The sequence below is a fragment of the Pelodiscus sinensis genome, chromosome 1 (genome assembly GCF_052426305.1).
Source record: "Pelodiscus sinensis isolate ZL-2025 chromosome 1, ASM5242630v1, whole genome shotgun sequence".
In the NCBI taxonomy this organism is placed as follows: Eukaryota; Metazoa; Chordata; order Testudines; family Trionychidae; genus Pelodiscus; species Pelodiscus sinensis.
The window spans coordinates 76,684,340-76,708,272 of record NC_143052.1 but is presented as its reverse complement, the minus strand read 5'-3'; the positions used below and the strand labels follow the sequence as shown (position 1 = coordinate 76,708,272).

Below are 23,933 nucleotides of genomic sequence, written 5' to 3'. Positions count from 1 at the left end.
AGAACTGGAAGAAATGCACAGAAATGGTGGGAGGCATTATATAGGGTTTTGTAGGTGAGGATGGGAAACTTGAATCTGATGCTCATGGTGCTAACCATCTAGGATTGGCCTGGAGTCTCCAGGAATTAATTTTTAAATATTATGTCATGTGATTAAATCTCCAGGAATACATCTAACCAAAATTGGCAAACCTACCTGATGCAATAACAGTGTGAGACTCAAAAGAGGGATCCAAGGGGAAAGGTCATATTGTTATAGAAGGGACCAAGAAACTGTATCAGCAAATAGTTTTGGAATATAGGGGAAAGATTCTCTTAGGAAATGAAGAAAGAAACAAGACTGTTACAAAGCGATGGATTGATTTTTAGCAGTAACAAGGGTTTTAGCACTGGAGCCAATGAGGAAAGGATTGACTTGGAAGGGAATGAAGAGAAAAAGGAATAGAATTTAGCAAGGAAAAAATGAAGCAGACAGGGAGGGAAGATGGGAACTGCTGTTTTGGAGGTAGTCGGTATGTCAGACTAAATGTCAGTTTCTCCATAATGAGACAGCTACTGAGGGACTGAAGATGGGGAGAAGGAGGCTTCAGTGATGCTAAGGGAAAGGGGGCTTGGTCTATTCATGTTGGACCTTAACTCCTCTAAAGTCAAGGAGTACTTTTCCACTAACTTAAATGGCTGCAGAATAAGACTTTAGAGTAGAAAATTGATATGAGTCTCTTCAAGTCAGGTAAAAAGGATAGAGTAGCATGAAGGAGTCCTAGAAGTTCCAGGTCTTCCTAGGAGAAGATTCTCTTGGTGCAAGTACTCTAGACCCAGGATCCCATCACAAGTAAGCCCTAGAGTAGAGGACATGATAGGGGCATGGTTAGGAAGGGAGGGATGTGTGTCTGGGGATGGGGGAAGCTTTTTAAAAGCTTGCAATCATAGTGCAGTCTCTATTGAAAAAAACCAAACCCATATGGGTCAGACCATAGGTACATCTGTCCCAGGATCCTGTCTTACAACAGTGGCAAATGCCAGGTGCTCCAGAGGGAATGAACAGAACAGGTACAGGTTGCACCTCCCTCAACTAGGACTCTCTCATCCTGCAACATCTGTGATTCAGCAGGACCACGGATGTTGCTGAACAAGAGAGCTCTGGGGAAGGGAGGCCTCCTGCTGCTGAGAGCTACACACATGGTGAGGCTGGTAGTAGTTGGGCAAAGACAGCCCAGAAACCCAGCTGGAGCCAGGGCAGCCCATGCATGCTGGCCCGGCACTGGGTTGTGTCACAGTAGCCCAAGAGGGGCTGTGCACTGGCCTGGCAGTGGGGACAGAGCCACGGCAGGCTGGCTAGCAGCAAGGTCAGGCTGTGGCAGCCCAGCGGAGGAAGCCCATCTGGTGCCATAGCAGCAGAGCCACCGCACTAGAGCTGGGGTTGTGACAACCCAGTTGGGCTGCGGCAGGCTAACAACCTGATCGGGACCACGTGCTGGCTGGCAGCAGGGCTGGTGCCGCAGCAGTGGGGCCAAGGCTGCATACTGCTGTATCAGCAGTGAGGCTGGAGCAGCAGGTATGTAAATGGGGCCAGCACAGCCATGTCGCCTGGCTGGCAGTGGGGCCAAACAAGCCGGTGGCCGGGAGGAGAGGCAGTCTGAGGGGCAGGGGATCTTCCCTGGTCCAGCAAATTTCCTCATCCAGGACCACTCAGGTGCCAGCGGTGCCGGACCAGTGAGGTCCAACCTGTAATCATCAAATGATCCATCTCTTGTCACCCATTCTCAGCTTCTGGGAAACAAAGACTAGGGACATTTTCCTTCCTGATCCTGACTAGTAGACATTGAGGGACCTATCATCCTTGAATTTATCTAGTTCTTTTTTGAACCCCATCATAATCTTTATCTTCACAACATCCTCTGGGAAAGAATTCCACAGGTTGGCAGTGCACAGTGACTCCAAGATATCTTTCTTGACTGGCAACAACCAATTTAGACCCAGACATTTTGTATGTATAGCTGGGATTATATTTTCCAATGTGCATTATTTTGCATTTGTCAACACTGAATTTTATCTGTCATTTTATTGCCCAGTCACCCAGTTCTGATAGATTCTTCTGTCGCTCTTCACAGAAACCATGGGACTTCATTACCTTGACTAACTGTATGAAGGAACAGATTTATAATAATTCAATTCAGTCTGTAGTTCAGGAGGACTCTTGGATTTCTTGCTGATACTAAGTATTCATATAGTAGCATCTACTGTAATATTTTTTACCATATCTGATTGGCTAAGGGACTAAGAAAAATTGATCTCAATTAAACTTAAACTTCTAAAAAGCACTCAGATACTATGGTTATGAGCATGGTATAAAATGTAAATTGAAATAGCAGCCACAGCACAAAGAATTCAAGTGCTGCTGTGGCAGGGAGGAGGATGATAGCCATATCTCAGGTCTCCAAGGGCTGTGTACATCATGGTAATGACCTCCGCAACCTCTGTAGGAGCCAAGGATTGAGATGCCAAAAGAAAGTGTAAAGTCACTTTAGCCTGATTTCTTACCTGCCTGGCTGCTAACTTCATCTGCCTTTCTCTCAAGGTTAGCTCCATTCATTTGAATGCGACATTTTAGAAAGTACTAGATAACTAGATCGTATGTGTTGAGGAACCCGAATACTGCACTAATTTGTTAACTGTGGATATTTTACGAGTTAAGATGGAAGCTAGACAAGCTAAATATTTCTATTTTGGCAAATCACCAAAAACTTTATTAATATATCATTCTTAGTGTCAGCAAATGCTTACAGCACTAAGTCATACTGGTGTGCAGGTTCATAACTTATATATCAAACACAGTAACAGATAAGCAGTCCTTATTACAATATACAATACAATGTATCCTGCATTCCTTACTATAAGGAAGGAAAAATGTTACAACTGTATAACAGTGTATCCACCAGGCAAATATAATTTTAATTTCAAAGAGCCTTTTGTCTGTAACTTTAGTTGACAGAAAAGCGATATGAAATATAAAATTAGACTATAATGTAATTCATAACTGTATGTTCTATAGTTATATGAGATACATTACATACAGTACAACACAATGAGAAAAGTAGAAAAGGATGTTTTCTGTAATAATTGTTTCTCCAAACCTAAGCCTATACTGTCAATGAAAAATCAGACACCTCAGCATACTACTTTAGAACAATTTTATATATGGTAACTTTATTGAGAAGGGTAAAATAACAAGCTACTAAAATTGACTGATTAGAATTTCACAAAACAAAATGTGATAAAGGATTCCTAGATTTAATTTCTGATGTTCCAAATTATAATAAGTTGTTTTGCTTCTTGGGTTTATTGAACCTATTTTAATCTTGTTATGCGTACAGGTTTAAAAATGGAACTTTTTTACATTCAAACCTGCTTAACACAATCATGAAAAAAGAAGACCAATCCAATAGTACAGTGCATTAGAGCCATTTGGGTGAAATCACATAGAATGACTGTCACCAGAAGATTGTCAAAGTAAGTATTAAAGGAGATATGTATATTGGGAAGAAGGCTATGGAAACTGTTCTGAGAAATTTATGTCAGATAGTCTACCTTTGAACTCTGCAAAATAATTTAAATATTCCACTGAGATTCAATACAATGCCAGAGTACTTAAATATACCTACATGAATCACCTTAATTATTGCCTACAGCTCTTTTCATTTTAAAAACAGACCTTTTAAAATCTAGTCTCAAATTAAGGCAATATTACTTAAATTATTTTATGATATTAGTGTTTTTGAGTAACAGAGAAATGGAGAAATTGATTAGATTTAAGTTTTTATTTAAAGGAAATCAACAAACATTGTAGATTTCACACACACAAGCTGTGAAAGAATTCAAACAGCCTAAAATTGCATTGAGATCTTATTGGACTCCTGCATACTTGTTTAAATGTGGTTTGTTTGTTGATGATTGGTACTGAGTATCTAAAAACTAGGGATGTGATTTAATACACACATTTTGGCAGACTCCAGATATAAAATATAATTTGGACAAATTTTATAAATGTGATAGAAATATTATGAAACAACTAGTAGTCCTGTTGCACTTTAGAGACTAATAAAAATATATATAGTATCACGGCACCTTAGAGACTAACAAAAATATACATGGTGTCATAGCCTCTAAGGTGCCACAGGACAACTTATTTTTAAGGTTGCAGACTAACATGGTTACCCCTCTGAGAAATATTATGGAAATTCATGTTGCTACCTGAGCTGGCCTTTGTTACATGGCTTTTTTTGTAACAGATGAAACTAGAAAAAAACAAACATTTAATTGGTTTATCACTGATTTTGGACATAAGGAAAAACTGAGAAAATGAAAATATGTATTTATGCCAGTTTTAAAGAGTTAATATTTCAAAACTGCAAATACTGCATTATGTGAAGGAAGATTATTCAGAGTAAGTTCAATGAGAAAGGGCCTGTCTTTTTGTCCTGTGTTTGTTATAGGCACAGTACAATGTGGTCCGTAACTGGGGCTCTTAGAAACTACAATACTAAGAATAAATAACAACATGAAATAGTAATAAATAATAACAATAATGAAAACAAAATGTAAGCATTTTATTTCTTACAGCTGAATTTTCTGATCCATTAAGGAACATTCAGAAATAATGGTTTCGGGAGGTATGGATGGTAAATGATATTCAGTTAATTAAAGTTGTTTGTATTCTCAGACAATCTTTTAAATCTCAATTTATTTAATGTAGTACCTTGCAAAGATGAAGAAGAAAAACAGCCTAACAGAAGAACACTTCTTGTACTGTGATAAATCAATCAGTTATTTTAGTTTTATCAGAGTAGTCAAGTCTCAGCCTTACTTCTCCTTTGTCTCTTCTTGTGCCACCCAGGCAGAAACACAAGGGCTGTGTCTACACTGGCATGAATTTCCGGAAATGCTTAAAACAGAATAGTTTTCGTTATAAGTATTTCCGGAAAAGGAGTGTCTACATTGGCAGGCTGCTTTTCCGGAAAAGCCCTTTTTCCGGAAAAGCGTCCGTGGCCAATGTAGACACACTTTACCGGAAAAGAGCCCCGAGCATCATTTTCACAATCGGGGCTTTTTTCCGGAAAAGACTACTGGGCTGTCTACACTGGCCCTTTTCCGGAACAGTGTTCCAGAATAAGGACTTATGTCCGAGCGGGAGCAGAATAGTTTTTCCGGAATAGCGGCTGATTTTGTACAGTAGAGCATCGTTGCTTTTCCGGAAATTCAAGGGCCAGTGTAGACAGCTCGCAGCTTATTCCGGAAAAGCGGCTGATTTTCTGGAATAAGTGGCCCAGTGTAGACACAGCCAAGTAGTATCACTTCCAGGAAATGGTTAAACAAGTAACAGTGCAGAAATATAGAAGATAGCAGCTGAAAACAGTTAATCCAACCCTATAGTCATCTTAAAATATTTGGTTAAGAGAAAAAAAGAAATTAACTTTATTAAAATTTTTGAATTTCAGTGATTTTGCAGATTTGCTGATAGCCCCTGAAATCCTAGAATTAAGCCAGAAATTCTATTCTCTTGTGCCAAGATATCTTTAAGTGCTCTGTGATCTTATGAATCATAGATGTTTAATACTCAGGTACAATGAGGTGTATTACTGTCTATTGCTTTCAGGTTTTTTAATTAGAGTTCTGCAGAATTATATGTACCCTTAATAAATGGGAATACTGTTGATATTTTACTACGTCTGCTTGGCTGCAAAAATTTCTATTATGTTGCCTATGCATTTTATATTAGATAAGCAAGAAAAGTATTTCAAGTGGACACAGTGGAGATATAAGACACAGTATACAATTGATTATGGATATGACAGGGTTAAAATACAGGCCAAGACTTTAACTGTTTATACACACATCCATAATCCTCACAGAATGGAGCATAATGTATGCCAGAGGTACTGGTCCAGTGCAATATGTACTTATCGGCATACAGCCCACTTTATAAGAAGAGGCTACCTTTAGCTTTCCCTAATGATACAAGCCACACAGGTCTCAGGGCACTTGCTAGCATCCTTCAAACCCATCTTTCCTTGTGCAGTTTTTTGGTCCAGATACAGCATGACTCTGTAGAAGATCCCATGCCCTTCAGCTCTTGGCTCTAATTTTTTCTAACCCTGTGCTCAAGGTTAAGATAGATAAAAACCTCTCATTTCCATAGAACTCCTGCATTGCTATCCGCTCCACAAAGTTTCACCAAAGAAACGCAGAAATATAATGCACATACACAAGGTTCCCCCATAAACCAAGCTTTTGGGGAAGGCCAGGGACATCCCTAGGACGGAGCAGAACCGGAGACAATCCTCTTCCCTCCATCAAAAGCCTCTTCACACCCATTCTCACCCACCTCCCATCACACTCCTTCCCCTTGCCAGCTGTGTCAAGCTCCCTCCCCTTGCCAGTGGTGTCTCCCCATTTCCCACTGTGGCTGATGAATGCGGGGGTGGGGGTGGTTCTACTTTTCTCCAGTCCCATTCTCATGAAAAAAGTGGTCCAGAGGACTGACAAATATTCTGGTGCCAGCAGCAGAGGTCATCCCCTCACACTCACTAGAGATGGCTGGAAGTGGAGTGACCTGGTCCCAGCCCACTTGGCTCTGCCAGCTCTCAACCACAAGCACTGGGGGAGGGGGCTTGGAGAAAAGATGGAACTGCGCCCACACACACTGATGATGGCATGTGGAGCAATGCAGCTTAGAGTTGGCAGATTGGAATGAGCTGGGGCCGGATGGCTCCACTTCTTGCTGCTATTGGTGAATGTGGAGGCACACCCAACTTCTCACCACAGCCAGTGAGTTTGCGAGGTGATTCCACCTCTTCGTTCAAACCCCTGAGAAACTTGGCTGGGGTCTGGGAGCTGGGGGAGCAGCACGACTTAGCTGGGTCACTCCACTTCCTGCCACCAGTAAGTGTGGGAGCAGGCCTGACCCCTGATGCTGGTCCCAAGTGCCCTGCTATTCCCCTGAGCTGTCCTGGGTCTGCTCCAAAGCATGGGGCCTGGAGTGGTTGCCCTGAACAGTCCTATGGATGGGATGTCCCATAACTGGCTCATGTTAAACTGCAAAAACTGCACAGTCCTCTAGGTGTGCTCTCAGTGCAGTTTTATTTCATATCCCCTTCTCAATATTACCACAATACCCTATGCTTCCACCTCTTTACCCTGTGTTTCCATCTATAGCAATAAGCCCTGTCTGGTCCTGACCTCCGAGGAGAAGAGGTCTCCTTAGTTGAGCCCTTCCTATAATCAACCCCAGTTAGCCCTGTTCTCTTTTCCCCTTTCTTTCTTTTTCCCCTTTGCATTTCCTTCCTGTGCCTCTTAACAGCCTTGGGTTGATGAGCCAAGTGAGCTTTTCTCAGGGAATTAATTAGCCTCTAAATGATCAAAGTATTCACTCCTTGCACTCAGTCACAGGGTTGCTGAATTGATACATTCAGTCATAAAGTGCACCTACCACTGCTGGAGCTGGATGCACTTGTGAAACAAAAGTCATGGATGATTTGTGCTCTCACATCATGGACTTGTATGGCCCAATGGAAGAGATGGAATAATACCTCTATAAATGTGCTTGTGCATGCAGCGGGGAGGGAAAATGACTGTATTGCCATGCATTGTAGTTATAAATTTCATAATGTCTTATGAGATAGTAGGAAGTGAGTCATACTGTGACTTCATTGTAAGGAAATTATTGACATGTGGATTGCTGTATCTAACTGTAAAAGAGTATTATTTGTTATCTAATTCCTAACTGTTCCCGACATCATGCTTAGCTTTATTATTTCTAATCTTGGTTGTGTTATGAGATGCAATGATAGCAAACTTTTGTGGCTTTATTTATAAATATGTTAAAACAGTGCAGTGCAGCTAAGCAGATCAACTGCCAATACAACACTAAAACACCAGTTATGAAAGAACATGACCAAAACAGAAAAAATTATGAGTGCAAACATGATAGAAGCTCCCTACTACAGTATGTCATCAGGCCTTCCCCCAGCCTTGTTTTACTTCTTTCCTCATTCTCCATGCAGTTTGTGCTGCAGGAGGTAGATGGAAACATTCACAGGAAAGGGATGGGGGGGGGGGGGAGGGACAGAAAGAGGGAGAAAGGAATCAAGATGGAAGGATATATGGGGTTTTATTTGCACTTTTCAGCTACTCATAGGGCCAGACTGCATGGGCCATCTAGACATAGAGGGGTTTTTGCAGCAATTTTTGGACTGAGGGTATGTCACAGGAGGATCCAGCCACAGTGTAGGAAAGGCAGTCAGAGCCACTAATCTTGCAGCCATGACTGAGATGAAGAATTCAAATCATTTTTTTTTTTGCTGAGCTCTGTTCTCCCTTCACCACTGTTCCCTCCCACGCACTGAAATCTTCTCCTCAGCCTTTTTTCTTGTCTTTTGGAATGCCTTTTCTCCACTCTTAAGTTCATCTGTTTTTGGTACTGGACTTGGCCCTTTCCAAAACTTCTACAATCACTTCATAGAAATGCTTCCTTTTGTAATGATCCATGAAGGTACTGATGTTGAGCTGTGGTACAGCAGGCAGTAGAAGGGACTGCAATAAGACAGGACATAGAGGGTTTCAAGTATCTCAGTACAGAAGCCCAGAATTAATTCTTGAAGAATTTCAAGGATATAAAATGTTAAAACTAAACATAAAACTAAACTGCAAAATTCTGAATGCTTCAGTCCACAGATTCTCCCTGGACACAGACAGGGTAACCACAGTTAAAGTAGTTCAGACACAATGGTAAGTTAAAAATTTGAATCTGTTTTTTATTTTACAAAACTTGCATAATTACTTAGATTGGGGAGGGAAAGGGGGAATGGTTGGTGGCCTTCCTACAAAAAGCTTTTTATTTTTTAAATCATTTCAGGCCTTTCTTATTTTGGGAGGACATAACTGTTCTCAGGATGCCCTATTGGCAAAAGGAGATGTTATTTCAAGCTGTGGGTTGGAAATCTGTAGTGTATGCATCCAAAGTATTCAAACATATCATAGATTGAACCATCCAGGAGGTGGTTCTGGAAAATATGAGCTTCCACACAATGTGACTAGCTAACTATCTGGAATTCCTGCTTCAGCAAAAGTTTGCAGCTATAAGCAACCAGAATTGGGTCAGAATCTATGACTGATTGAACAGGATGCTGAGATAGCTTACACATGGCTTACTTTGTTATGGCTGCATGCAAACAGCCTTCCATCTCCCCAACCACAGTACATTTCTGGACAAAACTTCAAACCCCAGTTGTACCTGGAATGAATGATTATGTCACCTATGGACTGCTTGGATTACCTTTAACTGAAATGGACTACTTTAGAAAATGCCTCCCATTCCCCGCAATCACAAAGTTCACTGCTTACAGGCAGCAGTCCATCAACAGTGGAGTGGTTATAGTGCAGCAAATGCAAATGCAAGGGGAAGTAATGTTATTTTTATGAAATAGGAACGGTCCTAACAAATAAATCTGTGACTTTCCAGTAAAAATCCTCTTTAAAGGTATTTGTTATTGTTCACACTTTCTCGCTGTCATTTTGAGCTTCATGTGACCTGGTAGATGGAGGGGAGAGAGAATCACAATGTCACTGGATACGCCCACTTTAGTCAGGACTTCTCATAACTTCTGCATTGGTTCTCAAAGTGAGAATCCCCCCTCATTATTCTAGTAATAAACATTACATTGGACCAGACACTTATTGAGTTCAGGACCACTTCTGTCCCTTGTGTGTCTGCTACAGGTCTCATAGCAGACTATTATTTTGGGAGTGCTTTAAAGAACTTCTATAAGTATAGACCCAACATTTGTTGATGATCGTGTTCCAAAGCATGATCTTGGACTGATTTCAGCAACAAAGTGACTTCATGGTCTTCACTCGGTGCCTGCTGCCAACACCCATTAGTTCTCATGCTGGATTCTGGGACTAACAGGATACAATCCTGGCTGACAAGGTCATCATGCACCACATAGGCCTCGGTGCTAGGCTCATTACCTAGCTTCCAAAATCTTCATAAAATTTGCACAAAGTTGGTGAGTTACCTCAGGTGCAGTTGTGGTCTCTGGTCTTCTGGGTCTCACTTTTGAGCTACTTAATCCACTGAATGCACTGGTCACCCGTTTATTAAATGTATAAAGCTCCCAGCTTTTTCACTGTCTGTTGGTATGCATGGTCATTCCGGATACTTTTGCTTTAAGTCCACAGTTTTTGCTGGGTTTGCATCAGAGTTTCACCAAAATCTGGTTATGTTCCTGTGATTGTGAAGCAGTAAAGCTTGCAAAGGGCTTGTTCTGGTCAATGTCCTTTACAAACACAGAAGGTTCTCTGCTGGTACGTTTGTAGCTCAGTGGTTAGAAGACAACGGAAGGGCTAATGCCGATTCACTGAGTTCCTGCTGTCTGTGAATGGGATGCTGCCTGTTTTCAAATGAGTCATTGGGGGATACTACTTGAGGATTCCATGGATCTGAGTTGAGAGACTGTTGTCCACACTGTAAAGCAGTGTTTCCCAATTTTATTTGGCCATGGAATCCTTTTAAACTCGAAAGAATTTTGTAGAACCCCTAATAACAGTCATATATGAAGCTGAAAAAGTAGACCACAAATAAGTAAGGATAATAATAAAGACATGCTAAACAAGGTCATGAGATCAACATTTAGTTTAATTGCACATATTTAAAAACAATCACATTTAGTGTGTACAAAAAATAAAGCTAAAAAACTAATATGCATAAAATATTATTGTAATGGAATTTTCTCATGGAACCCTTATTTTCACTTTGTGGAACCCCGGAGTTCCAAAGAATACCATTTGGGAAACACTGCAGTAAAGCAACAGGGCGAAAACCCTGGATCAAAGCTTGCCATGGGCTTACACAAGCCACCCAACACAATGTCCTAGGATTCTTGGTCGAAACCGATTTTAAGGGATTTGTGTGAGGAGTTTGAGTTCAAGCCTGAGTCTGTACTTGGGCTCATACTGAAGCATACACATATCTCTGGTGTCCGGTACCCAAGCCAGTCCTGGCCTTACAGGCTGGGAAGCCCTCATACTGCACTACTCATCACAGCTCCACAAGGAGCAGATATATACTTCTAGTGGAGAAAAGAAAGGAGCAAGTCCTCTCATTAGAGAGCATCAGGAGCCTAGGATGTTCATTACAATGCTAGTCCCATCCAAGGTCCGCTGTGGTAAATGTGTAGCCAATAAGAAGAGAAGCTGTATGCTGGCTTTACATTTTGGGAGTCTGTCAATGTCAGCTAATGAGTCCTATAACAGAGGAAGTTGGTGACATTTGCAAATAGGCATCCCACTGGCACACAGACCAGAGTTTCCAATATAAATTACAGTGGCAGTGACTTATTTAAATACAATATCTTCAATTTAGCAAGATCCCCACCATAGCATAACAAGATTTCTCATGAAAGATGTTTGGCTAGTGGGCTGACATTGAAATTTATCACAAAAGGATTCACATTTGCTAATATTCTGTAACTTCTTTGTATTTAGAGCTCCTGGTGGTTGCTGATCGTATGGGTCAGCCGACAACTTAATTTTATCATATTTTTATTTGTAAATAATTTACACAGCAATGGATGGATATATTAGATGTTCTGGAAACCTGCTTCTTTATAGCATACAATTAATATTGTAGATGCATATTTCAAACTTCATCCTCAGTTTGGTGGGAATGTCTAAAAGTAATACCAACTCAGTAATAAATTTTTGAGTGCAGTTAGTCAAAGCTATGCTCAGAAGAAATAGGGCCATAAACCAGCTACTGAATCTGGAGATTAAGAAAAGATTAAGAAAAGGAAAAAAAAAATCAAAATGTATCCAGAGTAATATCGAGGTACGAATGACAATAAGGATTAATCCAGAGAAGATGGAAAGGATGTCATGCTGGTTGCTAGGGACACAAGTGGAAATGATGGCGTTGACAATTGCTTATTGTTTAGACAGGTTATAAGAGGAACATGTCCTGGGGATATCCAGCTACAGTAGAGGTTAAAGTAAGTGGCCACAGGCAGTGCTTGTTAGTTTTTCGTTTGTTTTGTTTTGTTTTAAATGTCTGGCTAAAAGACTGTAAACTCTCTCATTCTTAAAAAGGATGCTAACATTGCCAAGTATCTTTGTTACTTCAAGACTGAAGTTACTGCAATGTACTCTACATGGGGCTGTGTCTGAAAAGCACTCATCCCTGGGTAAGGAGAGAGTAGCAGCCATACATAGCTTGTTGCAGCTCTCTCATTTAGGGTTGCCTAGACTCAGAACAAGTTAGAACAGGACTCCTGCTTTTAAGATTCTGGTAAACGTTCTCATTTTCGCTGTAAGCACAGCTGATCCCTGATATGCTCCTTTGTGCTCCCTTCTCCCCACATATTCCATCCAGGCAAAGGATAGCAGTGATTTTCAGTATCAGTATCTCGCATGCTGGTAGGGATGGAGGAGACAGCTATGCTTTGTGGAGATTCCCTCTCTACACAGCGTGAATTTCTATTGGGATTTTCTGACCAGTATAAGGCCACTTTGCATAAGAAACACAAAGGAAATTTGGCAGACTACAAAATCCAGCCTAGAAAGTTCTGAATGTAGCTGTTTGTTTACATAGTTAATGCTGCTACTGTCCAAGAGGGATTGACTGCTGTGCTTCAGTATCTTCACTGGTGTCCAATTCAGATCAGGGTACAACTGAACATGTTGGTTTTAAATTAAGCTCAACTTAAATCTGACTATATTCAAGTCTGCCTCTTTCACCATGTTGTACCAAAGCAGTTCAGAAGAAGGGAAGTACTTGACCTAACAGTCCCAATATTGAAATGCGGTGGAATGCGGAACATTTTGTGTGAGGGGGTACTGATACTGAAAATTGCTGCTTTCCTTTGCCTGGATAGAATATGTGGAAAGGGGATTCCTTACTGGGTAGTCATAGAAAGTGATGCTATGCATGTATAAAACAGATCAGGTCAATACAGATCTAACAACTCAAATTGTAAAGTTTTGTTAACTTTTTAAACACTGGTCATGTACTATGAAAGTTTTGCAGTGCAACACATTCTAGAAACAAACAAAACAAAAACCTCTCCCATCATCTGAACAAAATGAATATAAAAATACAAAAAAAAAAAAAAAAAATCCAATAGAACAACAAAAAGAGGATAACTGAATTTGATACTCTCAAACCATTTATGACTGAATTAATTAATCACTACTAATATAAACCAGACAACATATGGAGAAAAGATGATATAACTAAATAGGTTTATTCATTAAAATTATACATAGGCAACCAAATTATACATATGTCAGACACTCCGCTGACCACCAGATAGTTATGGTTTTCTTGCTGGATATCTGGGTGGTGCAGGGTGGGCAACTCTAAAGACTAAATAAAGGATGAAATAATGTTTTAGCCTTTTGTCCATATGGAAAATATTAATTAGATGATACCTTTTGTTTAAAGCTAGAGATCTGTCATAAGTAGTCTTAGGTGCTAGGACTTAGCTGAGGAAAGGGAGAATTGCAAACTTTTCTTAAGCTTATCTTTTTATCTGTAAGTTGTGTTTTCCCCTCTTGAGTGCAAAATGTTCTTGAACTTAAAAAAACACCACTTGACACAAAACAGAGATTCCCCATGATATGCAATAATGGAAAATGCATTATAGCCAGCGCTGAGAGATCCAAATATATCACCAAAGAGTTAAATGTTATTAGGAAGGATTTCTCAAGACAGCTTACCATGACTAATGAATTTAAAGGCATCCATCAATACGCAACTAAGATATTTTCTTTTTTCCTGTATTAACAGCTATAAACTCAAAAAATTTACTAACATAAGAAGGAAGGAATAATTTTAGCATCAATCAGAAAAGAGAGCAGAGCATCTGAGCACTTTCCAGGATTTACAGAATCATCTCTGAAGCTTGAATTAGGGATGTTAATGGTTAACTGGTTTACCAGTTATGCTTAACTAGTTAGGACTGGAGCAGCCCTCTGCCTATCATGGGCAGGCATGTTTCAGCCCGGACAGAGCAGCTCCCATCCCTGGTGGGTTGGGGGAGTCGCTTCATCCACCACTCTCCCCATTTAATCATTTAACCGGTTAAACTTAACCTGTAACCAGTTAACCAATTAAATGGGATTTTACATTCCTACCTTGAATGCCAAATTATGACCAAATCCAGACACAGCAAAACCTGGGAAACTTTCACAAATATATATAAACAGCACTTGATATAATCAAGAGCAGGAGGTGATAGGCATGATATAATACAGAAATGCTTTCAGGACAGATTTAAGCATATCAAACAGTAATAAAACTACCTTAGCTGAGAAAAGTATTATAATTTGAGATATTCTCTTGAAGGAAAAGTAACACAAAAATACAAACTTTATATCTAGTAAAGGGAATACATAGAACAGAATGAAATAAAGTTCCCATTTCATATATTTGTCAAATAGTCATCTCAATATTCACCAGTGTACCTTTTCAAATACTAATATATTTAACTTATAAACAAAATTAACTTATTTTTATAGTAATATATTAATTTCTAAAGAACTTTCCTCTTTCATGCACATGAACATCTGAGCTAAGAGAATACAAGCAACATTTCTAGAAACAATCTGCTTTCAGATGAAGTAAAGACCTGCTGTTTCCTACATTTTATACATATTCTTATATGACACATATTGTGATGGGAATGTTGACTTACCTAAATGTTTACTACTAGGTTTCTTGGATTTCATTTTATGAGCCCTCTTCAGCATTAGCTGTGCAGTGGCAATATCTTTAAAACCCCTAAGGAAAGTGATATTTTGCTGTCAATATATACACATTTTCACATATCAACTCCAAAATCCTCTCTATGTTAATGGTTTACCGGTTATGCTTAACTAGTTAGGGCTGGAGCAGCCCTGTGCCTGTCATGGGCAGGCATGCTTCAGCGCAGCTGGAGCAGCTCCCATCTGTGGCACTTCATCCGCCACTCTCCTCGTTTAATCATTTAATCAATTAAACTTAACCTTTAACCAGGTAACCAATTAAATAGGATTTTACAATCATACCTTGAATACAGCAAGAGTATAATACATTTCATGTATGATACTCAGCAGGCTGCACTACAAAGATGCTTGCATTACTCATCTTAAACCGTTAAGAAACTGTAGTTGGTTACAAGATTAAAATAATATTTTGGCATTTAGAAATAATTAACAAGTTAACCAGAGTGCCTATTAAAAATCTCTACATTTACATCTATAGTACTCACATTACAAGTAAGAAAGTAGGATAGACTGGACATACCATTCTTCGGAAATTTTCTCTTCTTTTTTCAATTTGAAAGATGAATTCTTTTTAGTTTGCAAGTCAGAGAGATGTGATATAGCTCTCTTCTCTGGCCTAAGAAAATAATAGCAGAGTAGTATTAAAACTGGGGCAGTAGTAAAAGTATGGCTTTGTGGCCTTTATAACTATGCAAACTATTTGTGCCTTCTGAAACTCAGAACCAAAATACACAAATAAATAAATGAATAAACTGATTTAATACTCCAGAAAGGCTTTATCTTTGAGATTAATAAAAATTTGCTATCAACTTTGAATGTTTACATTTCAGTTACATTAAGTGTATTTCATTCCTTTTCTGCAAAAGGAATGTAGTACTGTGAGAAATATTTTTAAACCTTATCTGTTGTTAGGTATCAATATTAGCAGGGCTCGACAAATTCTGGAAAACCCTACTCGCCAGACAAAAAAGGGACTCGCCACCCTTCCCCCACCCCAAAAAAAAGTGTTTTTTAATAGCATAAATTCCTAATAAGAATAAGAACAGTAATTACTAATAAGTTATTAATAAATATCACCCACATTATTAATAAATCTCTTATAAACCTCTACCTTTTCTCTTTGTTGTCATGTCTTCTCCCCTTGTTCCATCACATCCCCTGGTGCCTGTTCCCTGCCAACCCCTCACCCTCCTCTGATGTCCTGACTCCTGCCCTTCTCACTGCCCTCAGCCTTCCTGAGACCTGCCTCCTCCCCCAGCCCTTCTCTCTCCCCTCTGCCCACTCCTTCAGTAGCCCCACTCTGATCATGTGAGCTACCCCTCCTCATCCCCTCTTCTAATACCTTCGTCTACACACCTGCCCTGCCTCTCTCCTCTGGTGCTGGTCCCTTCCCTGCAGGTGTCTGCCCTTCTGCTTCACCCCCAGAATCCCCTTACCCCTGCACTCTCCTGGTGCCTCCCCCTTCCCTCACTGCCCCGCCCCCTTTGCTCTCTTTTTCCCTGATACCCACCCTCTGCCCCCGTTCCTCTCAAGCCCCTGTGCCCTCACACATGCCTTGCTTCATCCCTACCTTCCTCATGCCCAGCCCTTTTTCAAGCCTTCTCCCAGCACCTCTCCCTCCCCCTTCTAGCCCCCAGTGCCCTTACTCTCTCCTCTCCCAGCATCACCCTGCCCCCCCTCCCACTGACACCTCCCCTCCTGCCTTTAACCTCATTCTCTGCACTTGGCCCCCTAGCATTTGTCACTCCTGCACCCCTGTCCCTTGGTGCCATTCCCTTTCTTCTTCTTCTTCTTCTCCTCCTCCTGACCTCCTCTCCTCCCCTCCCCTCAGCACAAGCCCCCTCCCCTTCCCACAGTCTAGTCCAGCCCAGCCCAGCCCCTTCCCCTCTCCCAGGGCCAGCTCTAGGTTTTTTGCTGCCCCAAGCAAAACATTTTTGGCCACCCCCCCTTTTTTTTGTTTTCTTTTACACATTTGCATTTTGCAATGGGGTTTTTTTTTTGCTTGTTTTCATTTTTGTCCCAGCATTTTAGCCCTATAAATAGCAAATAGCATTTTCATTTGTTTTTTTCCAATAAAGGCAAAGGCGCTTCAAGTGAACTCCCCCTTTCACTCGCTGCTGGGTCACAGCAGCCTTTTCCCTGCCCTGTCCAGCCCCTCCCTATGGACAAGCACCCTTCACTCCCGACCCACCGGGAGAGCAGGGTGCAGGGACAGCACAGAGCCAGAGGGGTGCAGGGAACAGTGTCTGGGGGGGTACAGGGGTGGCGCAGGGAACGGGAGGCACTGAGCCAGAGGAACGCAGGGTACGGTGGAGGCACGGGGAATGGGACATGGGGAACGGGAGGGGCAGAGGGATCGGGGTCTAGGGGCAGTGCAGGGAATGGGCAGCACAGAGCTGGGAGGCAGGGATCGGAGGGGAGATGGGTGCAAGGGCAGTGCAGAACAAGAGGGTCACAGGGAAGAGGGAGAGCAGGGGGTCCGGGGTATAGGGGCGGCGTGGGAAACAGGCGGTGCGGAGACAAAGCGGCGCATGGCGGGTGCAGCGAGCCGGGTGGTCGGCCGGGAGCGGTCTCTCACCAGCGAGGGTGTTGAGGCCATGGCAGGACTGGAGCCGGCGGGGTGGGGCCTGGCTATGCTGCAGCCAGCTCCCGGGGCCACGCAGCCAGAGCCGGGCTGCCATGGACCTTTAAAATCAGTGGGGCCATGTCACGCCAGTGTCCTGGCGTCTGCTGGAGTCCCACCTCCTCATGCCGGAGCTGCACACAGGCAGCCTAGTGCTGAGAATCACTGCGCTTTCCCCTTCCTGGCGGCGCTCTGCTCCTCCGCCCGGCTGGCGGATCGGATGGGGCCGTGCTGCCCATAGTGCGGGCTTTGGCCAGCCCATCACAACCTCCCACCGGACTAGTCCGCCCTTGCACTCGCCCGCCCCTGCACTCGCCAACTGATAAAATCTACTCGCCACGGGTGAGCGGGCGAGTGCATTTGTTGAGCCCTGAATATTAGGGTGTCCGGTTTTCAACTGGAATGTCTAGTTGAAAAGGGATCCTAATGGCTCTGGTTAGCTCTGCCTACTGGACTGTTAAAAATCCAGTCAGCAGTGCAGAGGGGCTAAAGTAGGCTCCCTACCTGTCCTGACTCCAGTTGGCTTCTGGGAAATGGCCAGAAAGTCTCTGCAAACGGGGGCCAGGAAAGCTCCGTGTGCTGCCCCATCCCAAGAACCAGTTCCATGCCTTCCACAGGCTGGGAACTGCCAATAATGAGAGAGGTAGGACTGGTTCCTGAGGGTGTGGACAGTGCACAGAGCCTCCTTGACTCTCTGCCTAGCAGCCACAGGGACCTGCTGGCTGTTTCCCAGGCATTGCCTTAGGCAAGCACTGCCTATATCCTGCATCCTCTTCTGCGCCCCAACAACCCTCTCTCCCAATCCTGAGTCCTTTCCCACCCTGCCCCTTTGTCTTCTGCACTCTGAATCCTTGTCCCAGCCTGGAGGCACTTCTAACCACAAACTCCTAATTCTTGGCCCTACCCCAGAACCCACACCAACACTCCCTCTAAACTGTGTGGAAGCACAGCTTCACAGGTGATTAATCAGCCCCACCCGGTCAGAGGCTCAGCTGACTGATGGGGCGGGCTGATTAATCACCTGTGAAGCTGTGCTGCCTTGCAATTTAGAAGGAACACTGGCCCACACCCCTCTGCATGTCCCGAGTATACTTATAAAGTTTGAAGATGATACTAAGCTGGGAAAGGTTGCAAGTGTTTTGGAGAAAATAATTAAAATTCAAAATGATCTGGACAAACTGGAGAAATGGTATGAAGTACATAGGATTTAATTCAGTAAAGACAAATGCAAAGTACTCCATCTGGAGGGAACAATCAGTTGCACACATCCAAAATAGGAAACAGTGGCCAACGAAGGAGTACTGCAAAAAGAAATCAGGGGGTCATAGCGGACCACAAGCTAAATTTGAGTCAACAGAGTGACAATGTTGCAAAAAAAGTGAACATAATTCTGGGATACATTAGCAGGAGTGTCATAAGAAAGAGACAACTTATTCTTCCACTCCACTCTGTGCTGATTAGACCTCTGTTAGAGAATTGTGTCCAGTTTCTGGCACCACATAAAATGTGGACAAACTGGAAATAGTTCAGAGAAGAGCAACAAAATGATTAAAGGTATGAAAAACATGACATATGAGGCAAGACTGAAAAAATTGGGTTTGTTTAGTCTGGAAAAGAGAAGGCAGAGAGGACATGGTCATTGTTTTCATGTACATAAAGGATTATTACAAGTAGGAGAGAAAAAATTATTCTTAACTGCTAAGAACCAGCAGGCTTAAGTTGTATCAAGGGAGGTTTAGATTGGACATCAGGAAAGACTAACTGTCAGTCAGTTAAGCACTAGAATAAATTATCCTAGAGAGGTTGTGGAATCTATAACATTAGAGATTTTTAAGAGAAGGTTAGACAAACACCTGTTATGAATAGTCTAGATAATACTTAGAATTGCCATGAGTGCAGGGGACTATGACCTCTTGAGGTACCCTTCCATTTCTATGATTCAATGAAAACCCTCATACTCATCCAGAGGTCTCATTCTCCCCCCTCCCATTGCATCCCAAATTCCTGCATGAGCCCTGAGCCCCCTCCTGCATCCCAACCCCATGGCCCAGTCTGGTGAAAGTGAGGGAGGGGGATGGGATGAGGAGGCTGAGCCTCAGGAAAGCCCAGAGCAGAGAGTGGGACACAGGTGTTTGATTTTATGCCTTTAGAAAGCTGGCAACTCTATGTTAAGGCACACATGTTATAAGATATTTTGTTAGTATTTTATGATTTAGTTATTTAAAGCCTTATATTCTTATATCTTTGATATTTTAAATAAATGAACATTATATTACTGCAGGCCTAAGAGATTATATTTGTTTTGTTCAGTTTTAACAGGTGCATTTGCTTAAAAATTAGTAATTATCTGAGTTCCAATCAAACAGCTGTAAAAAGCACTACAAAGAGGAGTACTAATTACTTTTCCAGTGTCCATTCTGGTACCTGCCGGAGAAGATACAGGTAGTAATAAAAAATTATTTTTTAATTACCTGGAACTAAGCTGGGTGTTTTCTGGTGAGAATAAATGAAGTTTCTCATCACACTGCCAGGCTTCATGTGGAGGCCATGGTAAATTGAACAAACCATGATCTGAACTTAAAGGCCTAGAATTCTTGTACATAAGAGAATATTAAAATAAAAAGAGTAAAAAAGAGTCAGTGAATAATATGGTCCTGACCCTACAAATGCTTACTCATAGGCTTGACTTTATGCACACAAATAGCTTGATTGATTTTAATGAGGCTATTCATATGCAGTTATACATAAGTATGTTTGCAGAGTCATGCCCTTTGTTTTTATTTCAGAGATATCATCAAAACATGACAGGCCATCATAAACCATATCTTCAATTAACTAAATGTTTTATGGAATATTGCAAAAAGATAGTAAGTTTAATTATACAAAAAAAAACAAAAAAAAAGTTTAACTCACAGTATATTTATGATTGCCCAGGAAAAAATATTTTAAAGAATTTTTGCAGATAGCATGAAGAAAAATGGAAAAAACCTAAAACAAAAACAACCCCTCCCCACAAAAACTGAAACTTCAAAGTTTATCAAATAACTAACAGACATTGCAGTTCAATGACCTTTAGCTGTTCTGAAAGTCCTCAGCTGTTGCTATATAATGCAGTTTAGTATTTTTAAAGTACTATGTCAACGAGCAATTTTTAATCCATTGCCAAATGTGCAGATGAAGCACATCATCTTTTTTTTTTCTTGAGCTACTGTGAAGTAAAGTGTTGAAAGAAATCCAAAATAAAGAAAAATTTAAGCAAATGAAAGAAAAGCTACATGAAAAATTACATCTGGGGATGAGGAGGAAGTGAGAGGCTTCTAAAAGTAATTGTGTTTTTCAAGTCAATAAATTGAAGAATTAATCAACCCCGTGTAGCATATCCTCAAGGAATGAACAAAGACTGAAGACTAAGAAGTTTCCATGACATGTTACCTTTGGCCAATGCAGCTGGTTTGTGAGCAGCAGTGTTTTTGAAGGGAAGCGGGTGGAATCCAAAGCTAGCCATTCTTTCTCTAAAGCAGCCTGTAGAAATGAGTCAAGTTAAATAATGCACTTAGTCACAATTTTGAGGGTACTGCAATGGATTAATTTATATTATTTACTATTTGTATTATTGCAACATATAGGGCAGGCCTGGGCAAAATACAGTCCACAGGCAGGATTTGATGCACCAAGGCACCAGATCCGGCCCACGGACGCAGTGGGGAGACCCAGGCAGGTTCCCCTGCTTTCCCCATTGCCCTGTACGCCACTCAGAAAAGCAGCTGTGGAGCTGTTTCTCTTTCAAAACTGTGATCTCTGAAGGGTGGGAAGGCTTAAGGCATTGCACCCACCCTTAGCACAATCCCATTGGCCGGTTTCTGGCCAATTAATCACTTGTTTAGTCACATGATTAATCACAAATATTTTTAAATTGCATGGCAGGCCTAAAATATATATTATAGTAATAAAGAATTCTTATGCTATAGGTACATTTTGGTGTACCCATTAAAATACAGAATATCATTCAGTGATCCACTGCATACAATTCTCTCAGCTGCTGTTAATGTAATCCTATGAAATAATCAGTGAATTCTTCCACTTCACAGCTTACTACATAGCTAGTTTTTCCTACCTTTATTCATTCTGAAATCTCTTTAGAGCATTACATATTTTGCTTTTATTAAGTACTCCTCATTTTGTCTTTGATGTTTCAAAGTGCACAGCACCCCCAATTCTAGCATTAGTCAACGGGATCTCTGGAAGCTCAACTAAGCTAATTCGAATTAGCTCATCTAGACTTAAAAACTAGTTTGAATTAGCGCTTTGCTAATTCGAACTAGCATGTCCACACTGAGTGGACCCTGAACTGAGGTTAAGGATGGCCGGAAGCAGTGCTGGCAGGGCATCAGATTAGGACTTGGAGCATGGAGCTGCTGTCTCAGGCTAGCCGAGGGCTGTGCTTAAAGGGACCTGACCCCCACCCCGGACAGACAGTTCTCAGGGGTTCCCCGCTTGCAAAGCAGTCCTGGCTTGGAGTGCCCTGAGTGCCCACACTCGGCACATCACAGCACTCGGTCATCAGCCCGGCTGCACTTGCCGCAAGCTGCCATCCGAAGGGGAGGTCAATCAAGGGGCTTCAGGAGAGCTTCCATCCCGAGGAGCCCGCAGAGCCAGCCCAGTCCTCCCCATCGGGGGCTCGTACCCCATTCCTCCCTCACCTCCTTCCATTTACCCCTCCCTAGCCCCACTTCCTGATGTACAAAATAAAGGACACGTGTGTTCAAAAATAGAAACTCCCTTTATTGAACAAAACTCGGGGAGACTGGGAAAAGGAGGTGGGAGAGGGGAAGAGAGAGGGTGGGAGAGGGGAGGGCAACTAAAATGATCAGGGGTTTGGAACAGGTCCCATATGAAGAGAGGCTAAAGAGACTGGGACTTTTCAGCTTGGAAAAGAGGAGACTGAGGGGGGATACGATAGAGGTCTATAAAAGCATGAGTGGTGTGGAGAGGGTGCATAAAGAAAAGTTCTTCATTAGTTCCCATAATAGAAGGACTAAAGGACACCAAATGAAAGGAATGGGTAGCAGGCTTCAAACTAACAACAGAAAGTTCTTCTTCACAAAGCAAATAGTCAACCTGTGGAACTCCTTGCTGCAGGAGGCTGTGAAGGCTAGAACTAGAACAGAGTTTAAAGAGAAGTGAGATCAAGTCATGGAGGTTGGGTCCATGGAGTGGTATTAGCCAGGGGGTAGAAATGGTGTCCCTGGCCTCTGTTTGTGGAAGGCTGGAGATGGATGGCATGAGACAAATGGCTTGGTCATTGTCTTCGGTCCATCCCCTCCAGGGTACCTAGTGTTGGCCGCTGTTGACAGACAGGCTACTGGGTTAGATGGACCTTTGGTCTGACCCAGTACAGCCATTCTAAGCTCAGGGCTCAGGGTTGGGGGTCTCAGTGGACCACCTTGATTTTCATGCCAACCTGCTCCTGGGTGGCCAGGCTGGCAGCTATCCTGCCCTAGACGGCCACTTTCCTGTGCCTACTGCGGAGGTCGTGGATGAGGTCCACGATGTCTGCACTAGACCAGGCAGGCGCCCGCCTTTTGCGGACCTGGGCAGGCTCCCGGGAGCCGCCAGCCTGGTCCCGGGAAGAGGCAGAGGGCTGGGTGGCAGCAGGTGGCTGGCTCGAGCCATGCCAGGTGCAGGGTCTGCTGACTGGGTGCTGGCAGGCTTGTACCTGGCACAGGCAGCGTAGCCAGCCCATGCCCCTTTAAGGGCTCCGGGGCCGGGAGGGGGGCAGAAGAGTTTCCCTGGTGGTGCCCAGAGTGGCCACCAGGGAAAGCTGGGAAGGGCTAGCCTCCCACTAGTTCGAATTAAGTGGCTACACAGCCCTTAATTCGAACTAGTTAATTCAAACTAGGCGTTAGTCCTCGTGGAATGAAGTTTACCTAGTTCGAATTAAGCGCTCCGATAGTTCGCATTAAGTTCGAACTAGCGGTTCGCGTGTGTAGCGCCCATCAAAGTTAATTCGAACTAACGTCTGTTATTTCGAATTAACTTTGTAGACCGGGGCACCGGGAGCAGCTTTTCTCGCCTCAGAGGTCGAGGTGGCGGGACCGCTGCCTGCGAGCTCTGGGACGAGAAAGCCCCGTTCGTAAGTGCGGATCCGACGTAAGTCAGATCCGCGTAAGTCGGAGACTGCCTGTACTTGCAAAGAAGTTTCAAGAAACCATGCAATTGTAACTCACAGGTTTCCTGGCACAAGAGCCCTGAACAATTCTTCCCCAGTTGTTTACATATTGCTGAGTGACTGTGTATGAAAACTGCCTTTGAAATTAGAGATATACATTTTTAAGTGCATTTAAAGTTCTCTTTTATCCCCAGAATTTTGATAAATCAGATTATTCTACAGGCCAGTTTTCCAGAGCAAGAAAGCAAGAGGAATTCTCTTATATAGCTTAATTTGGAATCAGGAAGCCAAACATATTTAGATATTCAGGACCAGGACCAGACTC

At 42.4% G+C, this 23,933-nt stretch overlaps 1 protein-coding gene across 2 annotated transcripts in view; it reads right to left on the bottom strand.

The window, feature by feature from the left end:
• The window catches only part of LRRIQ1 (leucine rich repeats and IQ motif containing 1), a 169,720-nt gene that overhangs the window by 54,785 nt on the left and 91,002 nt on the right, over positions 1 to 23,933 (bottom strand). The window contains exons 20-24 of one of the 2 annotated variants that reach the window (XM_089780159.1): positions 20,872 to 20,961; positions 19,911 to 20,032; positions 15,337 to 15,432; positions 14,747 to 14,832; positions 13,292 to 13,416 (exon numbers count right to left, since the gene is read on the bottom strand). In XM_089780159.1, the coding sequence (XP_089636285.1) occupies positions 13,364 to 13,416; positions 14,747 to 14,832; positions 15,337 to 15,432; positions 19,911 to 20,032; positions 20,872 to 20,961 (447 nt within the window). In that variant the 3' untranslated portion in view covers positions 13,292 to 13,363. Of the gene's footprint in view, positions 1 to 13,291; positions 13,417 to 14,746; positions 14,833 to 15,336; positions 15,433 to 19,910; positions 20,033 to 20,871; positions 20,962 to 23,933 lie in introns of those variants that run through there. The other variant, XM_014568997.4, reaches the window with a different exon arrangement.